Consider the following 13429-nt stretch of genomic DNA (forward strand, 5'->3'; position numbering starts at 1 on the left):
GCCCTTCTTACCGCGTCACGGCCAACCACTTTTCTCTCCCTCTGCACCGATGGCTGACTCAGCTTTGTGTGTTCTGCATCTTTTGACTTTGCCTTTGTCTCCTTTGGGGATCAGGTGCAGTCCAACCAGAGAGCCAGCCTCCCCGACAGCACGGGAGACCAACACCAACCTCCAGGCCCGGCTGCAGCGACCCAGCAGCAGTTGCCTCCGCCTCCTCCTATGGGGGAGGACAAACCCAGGCCCCCCCGACCGCCGCCGAGCCCGGGGAAACAAAGTCAGGCCGATGTCCCGTCTTCGGCAGGGACGCGTCAAGCGGAGTGGTGTCGAGCCCTGGCGGAGGACTCCGGTGAAGACCGGTGTGCCGTGTGTCAAAGCGGGGGCGAGCTGCAACGCTGTGATAAGTGTCCCAAAGTTTTCCGCCTTACGTGCCACATTCCGGTGCTATCCACGTCTCCCAGGCAAGCCCGGAGCTCCGTCACATGAGCGCCTGTTGCAGACTGAACGCCCCGTAACTTGTCCGTGTGTTTTGGGTTCTCGTGTTTGAACTGGAGTAAATGTACGATGTGGACCCGTAGCCGTTTCTGGTGACCCCTGAGTTCATTAAATCCTTCCAGTCAGTCGATCAGATCAGATCACTTATTATTTATTTATTACACGACTATGTTGAATACTCAGTTCTGATTGGCCAGTTAAAGCATTCTGCGGTTGGATGTCCAGGTCGCATGGCGGTCTGTTCCGTTGCCTACCAACACAGGGATCGCCAGTTCGAATCCCCGTATTACCTCCGGCTTGGTCGGGAGCCCCTACAGACACAATTGGCCGTGTCTGCGGGTGGGAAGCTGGATGTGGGTATGTGTCTTGGTCGCTGCACTAGCGCCTCCTCTGGTCAGTCTGAGAGCCTGTTTGGGGGGAGGGTGAACTGGGGGGAATAGTGTGATCCTCCCACGTGCTACATCCCCCTGGTGAAACTCCTCACTGTCAGGTGAAAAAAAGCAGCTGGCGACTCCACATGTATGGGAGGAGGCATGTGGTAGTCTGCAGCCCTCCCCGGATCGGCAGAGGAGGAGGAGCTGCAAGCAGGATGGCTCGGAAGACTGGGGTTGGATACAATTGGGGAATAAAGAGGGCGGCATTCTGCGGTTGATGTTTTGTGAATAGCAGACTGTTGTTGAGCTGGGGCCTCATCACCGCTCTCCTCCATGTGCTTCCTGTCTGTTCCTCCCGTCTAAATAGACAGGAGGAACTCTGGTCAAGATCATTTTAAATTGTCATTTTCTGCCAGTTTTTTTTTACTTTCATTGGGTAAAGTGCTGTAATAAGCAGGATAATCCACTGCTGGAAGGTTCTTCACCTTAGCAAAGATCAGTATTGTTCATTAGGAGATCTTTATTGTTCAGTAGAAGATCTTTATTGTTCAGTAGATCAGTATTGTTCAGTAGAAGATCTTTATTGTTCAGTAGAAGATCAGTATTGTTCAGTAGAAGAGCTTTGTTGTTTAGCAGAAGATCTTTATTGTTCAGTAGAAGATCTTTATTGTTCAGCAGAAGATCATTATTGTTCAGCAGAAGATCTTTATTGTTCAGTAGATCAGTATTGTTCAGTTGAAGATCTTTATTGTTCAGTAGAAGATAATTATTGTTCAGTAGAAGATCTTTATTGTTCAGTAGATCTTTATTGTTCAGTAGAAGATCTTTATTGTTCAGTAGAAGATCTTTATTGTTCAGCAGAAGATCTTTATTGTTCAGTAGATCAGTATTGTTCAGTAGAAGATCTTTATTGTTCAGTAGAAGATCTTTATTGTTCAGCAGAAGATCTTTATTGTTCAGTAGAAGATCGTTATTGTTCAGTAGAAGATCTTTATTGTTCAGTAGATCAGTATTGTTCAGTAGAAGATCTTTATTGTTCAGTAGAAGATAATTATTGTTCAGTAGAAGATCTGTATTGTTCAGTAGAAGATCTTTATTGTTCAGTAGATCAGTATTGTTCAGTAGAAGATCTTTATTGTTCAGCAGAAGATCTTTATTGTTCAGTAGAAGATCATTATTGTTCAGTAGAAGATCTTTATAGTTCAGTAGATCAGTGTTGTTCAGTAGAAGATCTTTATTGTTCAGTAGATCTTTATTGTTCAGCAGAAGATCTTTATTGTTCAGTAGAAGATCAGCATTGTTCAGTAGAAGATTAGTATTGTTCAGTAGAAGATCATTATTGTTCAGCAAAAGATCTTTATTGTTCAGTAGAAGATCTTTATTGTTCAGTAGAAGATCTTTATTGTTCAGCAGAAGATCAGCATTGTTCAGTAGAAGATCTTTATTGTTCAGCAGAAGATCAGTATTGTTCAGTAGAAGATTTTATTGTTCAGTAGAAGATCTTTATTGCTTAGCAGAAGATCTTTATTGTTCAGTAGAAGATCAGCATTGTTCAGCAGAAGATCAGCATTGTTCAGTAGAAGATCTTTATTGTTCAGCAGAAGATCTTTATTGTTCAGTAGATCAGTATTGTTCAGTAGAAGATCTTTATTGTTCAGTAGAAGATCTTTATTGTTCAGTAGATCTTTATTGTTCAGTAGAAGATCTTTATTGTTCAGCAGAAGATCGTTATTGTTCAGTAGAAGATCTTTATTGTTCAGTAGATCTTTATTGTTCAGTAGAAGATCTTTATTGTTCAGCAGAAGATCTTTATTGTTCAGTAGAAGATGATTATTGTTCAGTAGAAGATCTTTATTGTTCAGTAGATCAGTATTGTTCAGTAGAAGATCTTTATTGTTCAGTAGAAGATCTTTATTGTTCAGCAGAAGATCGTTATTGTTCAGTAGAAGATCTTTATTGTTCAGTAGATCTTTATTGTTCAGTAGAAGATCTTTATTGTTCAGCAGAAGATCTTTATTGTTCAGTAGAAGATGATTATTGTTCAGTAGAAGATCTTTATTGTTCAGTAGATCAGTATTGTTCAGTAGAAGATCTTTATTGTTTAGTAGAAGATCATTATTTCTCAGTAGAAGATCTTTATTGTTCAGTAGATCAGTATTGTTCAGCAGAAGATCTTTATTGTTCAGTAGAAGATCAGCATTGTTCAGTAGAAGATAAGTATTGTTCAGTAGAAGATCATTATTGTTCAGCAAAAGATCTTTATTGTTCAGTAGAAGATCTTTATTGTTCAGCAGAAGATCAGCATTGTTCAGCAGAAGATCTTTATTGTTCAGCAGAAGATCAGCATTGTTCAGCAGAAGATCAGCATTGTTCAGTAGAAGATCTTTATTGTTCAGCAGAAGATCAGTATTTTTCGGTAGAATATTTTATTGTTCAGTAGATCTTTATTGTTTAGCAGAAGATCTTTATTGTTCAGTAGAAGATCAGTATTGTTCAGTAGAAGATCAGTATTGTTCAGTAGAAGATCAGTATTGTTCAGTAGAAGATCAGTATTGTTCAGTAGAAGATTTTATTGTTCAGTAGAAGATCTTTATTGTTCAGCAGAAGATCAGTATTGTTCAGTAGAAGATCTTTATTGTTCAGCAGAAGCTCAGTATTGTTCAGTAGAAGATCAGAATTGTTCAGCAGAAGATCTTTATTGTTCAGTAGAAGACCACAGCGTGGTGGATTATCCTCTAGCTAGCATTACATCATTACTGTAGCACAACTTCTGCATTGACATGCAGCAACACGTGCTTTGCATTGTGGGAGAAACTGTCATGTGTTCTGTGACTGCCATTTTGTTTGACTTTCTACTTTGTTACACAGACCCACAATGTGAATTTAAGGCATATTTATTTTTATTCTGCACATTTTGTTCCAGTGAGTTTCCCCTGTTTACAATAGATGTAATTGTCAGATTGTGAATTTCATTGCATTGTTTCCTTTTTTGGGGGGGGGGGTTCAGGCAGTGTCTGTTGTTTATCTTTCAATTTCTTTTTTTATTTTTACGTTTCTTTTTATTTTGTTGGGTTTTCATCTTTTAATTTTTTTAAATTTATTTTTTATCTTTTTCTGTATTTCATATTTATTGTCTTTGTGCATTATGTAAAGTTTGAGTTAGTGTGATACAAATAAACTTGCCTTGTCTTACGTGAAGTGGAAGTCCATGGATAAAAATCAGGACATGTTAGAATAAAAAACGAAGTGGAAACTGGGCGGATGTGCTGAGGTGGGCAGATTTCAAAACCAGCCTGAGTTTTAGAGACCCCGTCGCGGGTTTTGAAACGACAGGTTTTGTCAGAGTTCTGGAAGAGGTGTGTGATTCTGGAGCGTTTTAGACAAGGCTTCAGTGTGTTATTTCATATTGTTGCTTGTTATTGTAGTCCTGACTTGGTCTGTGGTGTCTGCCTGCAGCAGCGAGGGGTTTTGCTGTCTGTGCCGGGACCTGTCGGAGCCTGCGACCGAGGACGACTGTGAAAACAAACCTGAAGCCAAAACAGTGAAGGAGGAGCCGGGCCTTGAGGGAGGAATGTCCCCCGCAGACACGTGGGTCAGTACGCCGCTTTGCACCGCCTGGAGTCCCCACCGCTTCAGGTTCAGTCACACATGGGGGAAGCTGGGAGGTTAACTGGGGTTCCCAGTCCATCCCAGATGGGCGTGGGAATGTGTCTGTGCCCTGACTGGCAACCGGTCGGGGACATTTGTTACTAGGCAGGATTAGAGAGGGTAGTCTGGGTCACATGCCGGTCTATTTTGTTGCCTACCAACGCCGTCCCGGTTGCTGCTTCACCCCCTCTGCCGATCCGGGGAGGGCTGCAGACTACCACATGCCTCCTCCAATACATGTGGAGTCGCCAGCTGCTTCTTTTCACCTGACAGCGAGGAGTTTCACTAGGGGGATGTAGCGCGTGGGAGGATCACGCTATTCCCCACAGTTCCCCCTCCCCCCCGAACAGGTCCCCTGACCGACCAGAAGAGGCGCTAGTGCATCGACCAGGACACATACCCACATCCGGCTTCCCACCTGCAGACACGGCCAATTGTGTCTGTAGGGCCCCCGACCAAGCCGGGGGTAACACAGGGACTCGAACCCCATGTTGGTAGGCAACGGAATAGACCGCTATGCTACCCGGACGCCCTCACATCATAACTTTTAACTTTCACTTCCAAATACTTGGTTTAGATAATTGGGTTAAATTGGACCTGTCGAAACATGTCTGACCCTCCTGTTCAGGTGTCCCATAAGACAGCGTTGTAAAGCTGAGTCCAGCAGTGGACCCGTCTCCAAAAAGAGCCAGTAAAATAATATAACTGATATGTATGATGGCAAAACTATGAACATAAGACCCAGGTTGTACAAAATTTAAACGTTCCTTTAATCTGCCTCTAATACAAGTCCAGCTAATTGTTTTTATTCACAAGAGCTGATTTCATTTAGACCAATGGTTCTCAATCAGGTCCTCTGGTACCATCAGTACTGCTGGTTTTCTATTTTACCAGGTAGTTCATTACATTCGGCTGTTGTTCCAGGTGTAAAATGTCCCCAATTGGAGACTGAGGAACTGGAACAACAGCCGAATGTAATGAACTACCTGGAAAAACAGAAAACCAGCAGTCCTGATGGTACCTGACTGAGACCCGCTGATATATATATATCAACATATTGATATTCCGCTCCTCGTTAGTCGAGCACTCAATATATAGTGCTCGACTAATGAGGAGCGGCATATCAACACGGATACAGGAAAACAGATTTGAAATCTTTTTCATGTATCCGTGTTGATACATACATATATATATATACACACACACATATATATATATATATATATGTATATATATATATATATATATATATATATAGACGCTGATACACAGTAAGTTAAATATCGTCTCCTGAATCTACAGAAGTGCAAGCGGCTGCTGCTGTGGCTGTTTTGCAGCAAGATGGGCTCAGACTTTTGCCGACTTCTGTCCTCCATGGTGAGTCTGAGGTTCACACACTTGTTGTATAAGGTCACTTTGAATACACTGTAATAATGTGGAGCATGTTTTTGGACATTTGTGAATAAAGACGAGAACCTGAGAATCAGTAATACGGTCACTTTATTTACCAAATATGAAAGGTACGTTAGCACAGAGAGACATGGACATCTTAGTTGGTCAGTTAAAACTGGCCAAGACATACAGACCCTGTTTACACCTGGTTTTAAAATGCATTTTTGGAGATCGGATCACAAGTGGACAGCGAGACGCATCGCCGTTTACACCTGTGTCTATCAAGTGTCTCCACATGCGTCCTTCTGACCACTTGTGATCAGATTTCGTTACTCCGAAGAAGAAGAAGAAGAAGAAGAAGTAGAAGACTTCCTGTTACATCCTTGTCGGGGATGCATCAGGACACATTGGCGTTTACACTACAAAAGATATGTGGTCAAATGCGTCCCAGACCACGTCGGCAAGTGGTTTAAATAACTGGTTCACAAAACGTTTTGGTGGTCGTTTACACTTGTGTTTAGCGCCGTCCACTTGTGATCCGATCGCAAAAAAACGCATTTTAAAACCAAGTATAAACAGGGTCACAGTGCTTCATATAGAATGGATGCTACTGGTCTACTACACAGTAAAATCCTGAGTGTTAATTTAACTTCCTATGTGTTAATTTGACTCTGAGAGTGTACAAATTGGACCCGAAAGGATCCATTTATACACTCTCAGAGTCAAATTAACACTCAGGTTTTTACTGTGTAGAGGCAACATACTGCACTAGTGTGGACTGGTGTGGAAATTTACCTTGGTGCATGCTCATCATGATATTCCAGTCTTGTGTGGAATGAAATGAAACCAGGCTAGTCGAGTGATTTGCACACCGTCACAGAAAGGGGAATCAGTTCATCTGGCCACAACGTTTATTGACAGAAACGTTTCATCATCATCTAAGTGACCTCTTCAGTCTCAACTGACCCACTGTGGAAGTCACTTAGATGAGTGATGAAACGTTTCAGTCAATAAACGTTGTGTCCAGATGAACTGACTCACCTCTCTGTGACGGTATGGAAATCACTCGACTAGCCTGGTTTCATTTCATTTCACACAAGACTGGAATATCACGATGGCCTGCTGATCTGGGTCCATCCTGTGCAGGAAGTAGTTCACAATGAGCCTGATACACCAGGTTGTGCTGCTGGCTGTTACCATGCTATGTCATCAGAAACAGACAGGTTTACATTCTGTAACCCAGCAAGCATGCTGTGTAAAACCGAAACTGTTCAGTTAAACACTGAACTTTGGGTGTCCGGGTGGCTTGGCGGTCTATTCCGTTGCCTACCAACACGGGGATCGCCTGTTTGAATCCTCGTGTTACCTCCGGCTTGGTCAGGCACCCCTACAGACACAATTGGCCGTGTCTGCGGGTGGGAAGCCGGATGTGGATATGTGTCCTGGTCGCTGCACTAGCGCCTCCTCTGGTCAGTCGGGGTGCCTGTCCGGGGGGGGAGGGGGAACTAGGGGAAATAGCGTGATCCTCCCATGTGCTATGTCCCCCTGGTGAACTCTTCCCTGTCAGGTGAAAAGAAGCGGCTAAACTCCACATCGGAGGAAGCATGTGGTAGTCGGCAGCCCTCCCCGGATCATAGAGAGGGTGGGGCAGCGACCGGGATGGCTTAGAAAATAGAGTAATTGGCTTAGGAGAATTGGGTAGAAAAAGGGAAAAATCCCCCCCCCCAAAAAAAGCACTGAACTTCATTCAACCCGACATCCAACCCCGATCTTGATTTTGGAGCCTTTCAAGTTGACAGTCGGCCTGTATATTTTGTGACTCATATGTGCAGAGCGTAGGGGTGCGGAAGGAGGGTTAACTTTTCCTAACAGCATTAAAAAGAAAAAAAAAACAGAATTGTCAACAAGGTACTGTGCACAATGCCGTCATTGATCACCGAGATATTATGAGATGTGAAACATCTGATGTTGTGGATTATTGTTTCCATGGTGTTTTAGTAAAGGATTTTGACTGTGTTATTGCATTGTGATCTTTCTTCTGCAGCAGTCCTCTGACAACAGCCAGGTTGTAAAGGATGGGATGGATTTCTCCACTGTGAAAAGAAAGCTTGAATCTGGGCAGACAATCTACCAAAGCCCAGCTGAGTTCATATCTGACGTCCGCCTCATCTTCAGGAACTGTGCAACGCTCAATGAGGTAAAGTGCAGTAGACAATGCTATTTACCCATGATCCTCCTCTGGTCAAGCCTTGGGGGCTGGACCAATCCTGCAAGTCAATCACGTTGATATTTTTCTGAGATTGGGTCCGGCCTCGACAACACGGTGGTGCAGTGGTTCGCGTGGTTGCCTCACAGAAAGAAGATCCTGGGTTCGAGCCCTGGGTTAGTCCAACCTTGGGGCTCGTCCCGGGTCGTCCTCCCTGCGGAGTTTGCATGTTCTCCCCGTGACTGCATGGGTTTCCTCTGAGTGGTCCAGTTCCCTCCCAAAGTCCAAAGACATGTAGGTCAGGTGAATCGGCCATGCTAACTTGTCCCCTGGTGTGAATGTGTGGGCCCTGTGATGGACTGGCGGCCTGTGCAGGGTGTCTCCCTGCCTGCCACCCACTGACTGCTGGGATAGGCTTCAGCATCCCCGTGACCCGAGAGCAGGATAAGCGGTTTGGATAATGGATGGATTGATGGATGGATGGGTCCAGCCTCCTTGTGACTGAATGCAGTTTCAGAAAGGCAGGTCTGGACAAACAATAGAAATCACCACTTTGTAGACTGATGCACGGAGGCTACGTAGTTGAGAAGCAACACAACAGATGAGTTAAAAAACAATGACAGCAAAGAAGAATTCATAAATCTCACACTGCAGACTGAAATCGATAGTACGTGACACTCACATGGTACCTGCGTCATGTGACTCATCCTATGAAATTGATACCTGGAGACAAATAAATCTGCTGATCACTGCCGCCAACGCACAATTCTGCTGTGGTTGTAAATCGACTGCACAGCTTCCTTGGATCGGTGTTCAAAGCTGGAGTGATTGGACCACCTACTTTTCAGAAAGGTCTGCTTTTTTGACATTGCATTCAACAAGAGGAAGACCCAACCCCTTTTCTTAAAAAGATCACTGAAATCAGCCTTCATCGGTAGTTTTCAGCTTTTTTCGATCCGTGTCCAAGGAAACATTCCAGCGCCAGAGGACACATGATTGGCGGCACATGTGGCGCAGTGGTTAGCGCAGTCGCCTCACAGCGAAAAGGTCCTGGGTTTGAACCCCAGGGTTGTCCAACCTTGGGGGTCATCCCAGGTCGTCCTCTGTGTGGAGTTTGCATGTGCTCCCCATGTCTGCGGTGGGTTTTCTCCGGGTGCTCCGGTTTCCCCCACCATCAAAAAGACATGCATGTTATAGTTAGCACTCCTGTCTGTACCCCTGACCGAGGCATGGCAAGACAAACTGGAGTCGGTCACCGGGTGCTGCATGGCGGCTGCCCACTGCTCCTAGCTACACAGCTAGGATGGGTTACATGCAGAGAAGAGCTCCCCACGGGGATCTATAAAGTATACCAAAATCAAAATAACCTGTCCGTCTGTGATCATTGCCCTTTGCTGTGGTACCCTTGACAAAAGGACTTATGGGTGTTCTGTGGTCTTCACTGAATTTCCAGTTTGTGTGTTTGTTTGTTTGGCAGGCAGACACCAAGGTGGCTTTAGCAGGCAGAAAGCTTGAGGAGCTGTTTGAGGAGCACCTGAGGATCTTCTACCCAGACTGGACATTTCCAGAGGACAAAATGGAGGTCATTAATCCTGCCATCCATCCTGATGATAAAACCTCCCAGCATGCACTGTGCCAGCACAGGAACTCCGACTCCCAGAGTGCACTGAGCACTCCTGCAAGATGAGAAGAAGCAGTGTGAGGGCCTTAAACTCTCATTAACCATTTACAGTGGATATAAAAAGTCGACATACCCCTGTTAAAATGGCAGGTTGATGTAAAAACAATGGGGGGGGGGGTGAAAAACAATCAGAAAATGTTTAGGAGAAAAAAATTAAAATTATAAAATAACTTGGTTGCATAAGTGTGCGCACCTCTAAACTAATACTTTGTTTATAATATAATAGCACTCAGTCTTTTGAGGTAAGAGTATCAGCTTGGCACATCTTGACCTGGCAGTATTTTCCCACACTTCCTTGCAAAATCTGTTCTAGAGCCAACAGATTTTGAGGGCATTTCTTGTGCTCTGCCTGGGCCGTTCCAGACCACTGGTCTTCTTTTGGTGAATCCATTCCTTCATTGATTGTCGTGCTGAAAGGTGAGATTCCTCTTCATCTTCAGCTTTCTAGCAGATGCCTGAAGGTTGTGCCCCAACATCAATTGGTATTTGGAGCTACTCCTGGTTCCCTCCACCTCGACTAAAGCCTCAGTTCCGGCTGAAGAAAAGCAGCCCCAGAGCCTGACAGGACGTGGAAGTGGGGCAGGTTAAGCTTAACTGCTAGCCCACGCAGACCAGCAGTTCCGATAACACCGAGAGCGGTATGGCGGCGGCCTCGCCTGGGCGTTGACTGTGGTGCTTTTGAAGTCGTCCTGTGGAGTGTGGGGAGGTGTGTTGGGCCCACGGACCTCAGCCCCTGCTTGGCACTGCGCCCAAGGAGGAAACACCGAAGGCGGTCTGACAGGATGTGGAAGTGGGGTGGGCTAAGATAACTGCTAGCCCATGCAGACCGGCAGTTCCGACGCTCACCCTGGCTGGCGTTCATTTCCTTGGACAGTGATTTTTTTGTTTAGTTTGGATATATGTGTTAGCTTGGACATGTGTGTTCTTGTGGTTTTTGGATGTGTTTTTGTGTTTGTGTTATACTGCTGGGGGCTGGGGGGGAAACCCAAACAAGGACAAAGTGTTCCTGGTTCCTGCTGCTGCCACCGCCATGCTTCGCCGTGGGCATGGCGTTCTTCTGGTGATGTGCTGTGTTCTTTTTGGGCCAAACATACCTTTTGGAGTTATGGCCAAAAAGTTCAACCTTGGTCTCATCAGACCAGAACACATTTTCCACATGGTTTTGGGAGACTGGATGTATCTTTTTGCAAAATTTAGCTGTGCTTGGTTATTTGGTTTCTCGTGTGACAAGTCTTCCATCTTGCCACAGAAATGAAGAATACATGAGCTTGCTGTCACATGTAGGGAGCAATCAGGACTTGCCAGAAGTTCCTGGAGCTCCTTTAATGTTGCCGGAGGCCTCTTGGCAGTCTCGCTGACCAGTTTCCTCCTTGTCTTCTCATTAATTTTGGAGGGACGTCGGGTTGTTGGTAATGTCTCTGTTGTGCCATATTTCCTCAGCTTGATGATGACTGTCTTCACTGTGTCCCATGGTATATCTAATGCCTTGAAGTTCTTTTGTGCCACTCTCCTGGTTGATCCCTTTCAACAGTGAGAGCCGTTCATGCTTTGTAAGCTCTTTGTGGACCAAGAGTTTTGTAGTTGGACGCCATCAAGAAGTCAGGAGAATCCTACAGGAACAGCTGAACTTTATTTATGGTTAATCACAGCCACCTTAATTGATGGCAGGTGTACACTAACTACTATTTAATATGAGTTTGAATTTGATTGGTTAATTTTGTCGGAATTGCTGTTCCAACTGTGAGGAGACCCGGGGTAGACCCCGAACTCACTGGAGGGACTACATGTCCAATCTGGCCTGGGAACGCCTTGGGATCCCCCAGGAGGAGCTGGAGGGCGTTGCTGAGGAGAGGGACGTCTGGAGTGCCCTACTTAGCTAGCCGCCACCACGACCCGACCCCGGAGGAGCGACTGATGATGAGACAAGATGGCACACTTACGCAACCAGGTTATTTCAAGATTTGTATTTTTCCTTTTGTTCCCTGAAATATTTCAGATTGTTTTTCACTTTATTTTTAAAAGTCACAGTTTCCCTTTAAGGATGGAAAAAGTTCTGACATGATTTATTTTGGTTGTTTGCCATTTTAACAGGGGTGCATAGGTAGGGTCCACACGTAACAGCACTGTCTTACAGTCCGTTTCACCTTCAGCCGGTGACAAAACCTGCGACACAACGACAGTCATTAGAATGTCCATGCTTTGTGGTTCGGTTCGGTTCGGTGCTGCAAAGCACTAAATCTTAACAAAAAAACTCATTGTTCAGACAAAAATCATAAATTCAAACTGGGATGCCCGGCAGGAAATTGGTAGGGGTGTGACGGTACCCGCATTCACAGTGAAAATGTCGGGCATACAGGGTCTTTCGGATGGCAAGCACGTGCACCGAACAAACGCAGCGTCGTTTTAACCGCTGCACGTGCGGGACTCTTGTGTGTGCGGGATTTGATTTAAACCTTCGAGTCTCCCCTCTTGCAGCTCCCGCAAAGGGCCAGATGTTGCCTGTTCAGCCACCCGCTAACCATGCGCACACCACAGAGGGCCTCAAACAACGTACACAAGTTCATTTTCCAGAACAAACAAACATGAGAACACGACGAATCCCAGTTCAAGCTGGGACTGTTGTACCGCCGTAATGCGAGGCTGAAAGCTGCTAATGTCAAGACAAGTACACTACAGTTCAAGTACAGTTAATTATCTAAATGCTGCACTTTAATGTATGTCTATTTTATATTTTATTTTGAAGAATATTTATTTCAGTTTACTTTTAAGTACATTTTATTTATTCGTAGGTTGCAGCCGGTGGCAGCAGTACTGACAGACTTTTTTTTAAAATTTTATTTAAGAAAGAAGACAGTTTGGTCAGTAAACCACCGTTTAATTAAAAAAAAGGAAAACAAGAAGCAATTTTATGTTTTGTCCCCCCCCTCCCCCCCGCTGTACCGAAAACATACCAAACCCTGACTTCAAAACCGAGGGACCTACCGAACCGTGATTTTTGTGTACCGTTCCACCCGTAGAACTCGGCACATCCGCATGGGCCCTCTGTGCGCTGGCGTGTTTGGGCTAACCGGTTAGCATCCCTTACAGTCCCTCTCGTTGTACCGTGAAAGCCAGACAGCTTTATAAAGTCGGTCAGTTTCAAAGTTCAGAGTTCTAGTTTCAGCCGAAGTTGATTAGTTTTTTGTTTCTTCTAACTAACATCTTGAATCGGCTGTAAAAATACAGAACAGATTGTGATTGAGGGAAGCTGCGGTGGCTTAGATGGAATCTAAAATCAAGGAACCAAAGTGTTTCTTGTGTAACCACACGTCTCCATTTATATATATATATATATAAATTTCCCATTCACCCTTTTTCAGGTAGTGTGTGTCTTCCTCAAGCTCGAGTCCTCTACCAGAGGTATGGGAGTTTGAGGGTTTTGCGCAGTATCTTGGCTGTTCCTAGGACCACACTCTTCTGGACAGAGACCTCAGATGTTTTTCCTGCAATCTACTGGAGCCACTCTCCCAGTTTGGGGGTCACAGGCCCTAGTGCTCCTATTACCACTGGGACAACTGTGGGTTTGACCTCCCACATCCGATCTAGTTCTTCCCTCAGCCCTTGGTATTTCTCTAGCTTCTCACGCTCTTTCTTCCT

At 44.9% G+C, this 13429-nt stretch overlaps 1 protein-coding gene across 1 annotated transcript in view; it reads left to right on the top strand.

The window, feature by feature from the left end:
* Positions 1 to 9858, top strand: part of LOC130113955 (transcription intermediary factor 1-alpha-like) — a 44183-nt gene extending 34325 nt beyond the window's left edge. The window contains exons 14-18 of the mRNA XM_056281667.1: positions 115 to 482; positions 4323 to 4458; positions 5817 to 5891; positions 7951 to 8103; positions 9590 to 9858. Of these exons, the coding sequence (XP_056137642.1) occupies positions 115 to 482; positions 4323 to 4458; positions 5817 to 5891; positions 7951 to 8103; positions 9590 to 9799 (942 nt within the window). The 3' untranslated portion in view covers positions 9800 to 9858. The remainder of the gene's footprint in view (positions 1 to 114; positions 483 to 4322; positions 4459 to 5816; positions 5892 to 7950; positions 8104 to 9589) is intronic.
* Positions 9859 to 13429: the final 3571 nt, after the last annotated feature.

Source organism: Lampris incognitus, chromosome 6, assembly GCF_029633865.1.
Source record: "Lampris incognitus isolate fLamInc1 chromosome 6, fLamInc1.hap2, whole genome shotgun sequence".
In the NCBI taxonomy this organism is placed as follows: Eukaryota; Metazoa; Chordata; class Actinopteri; order Lampriformes; family Lampridae; genus Lampris; species Lampris incognitus.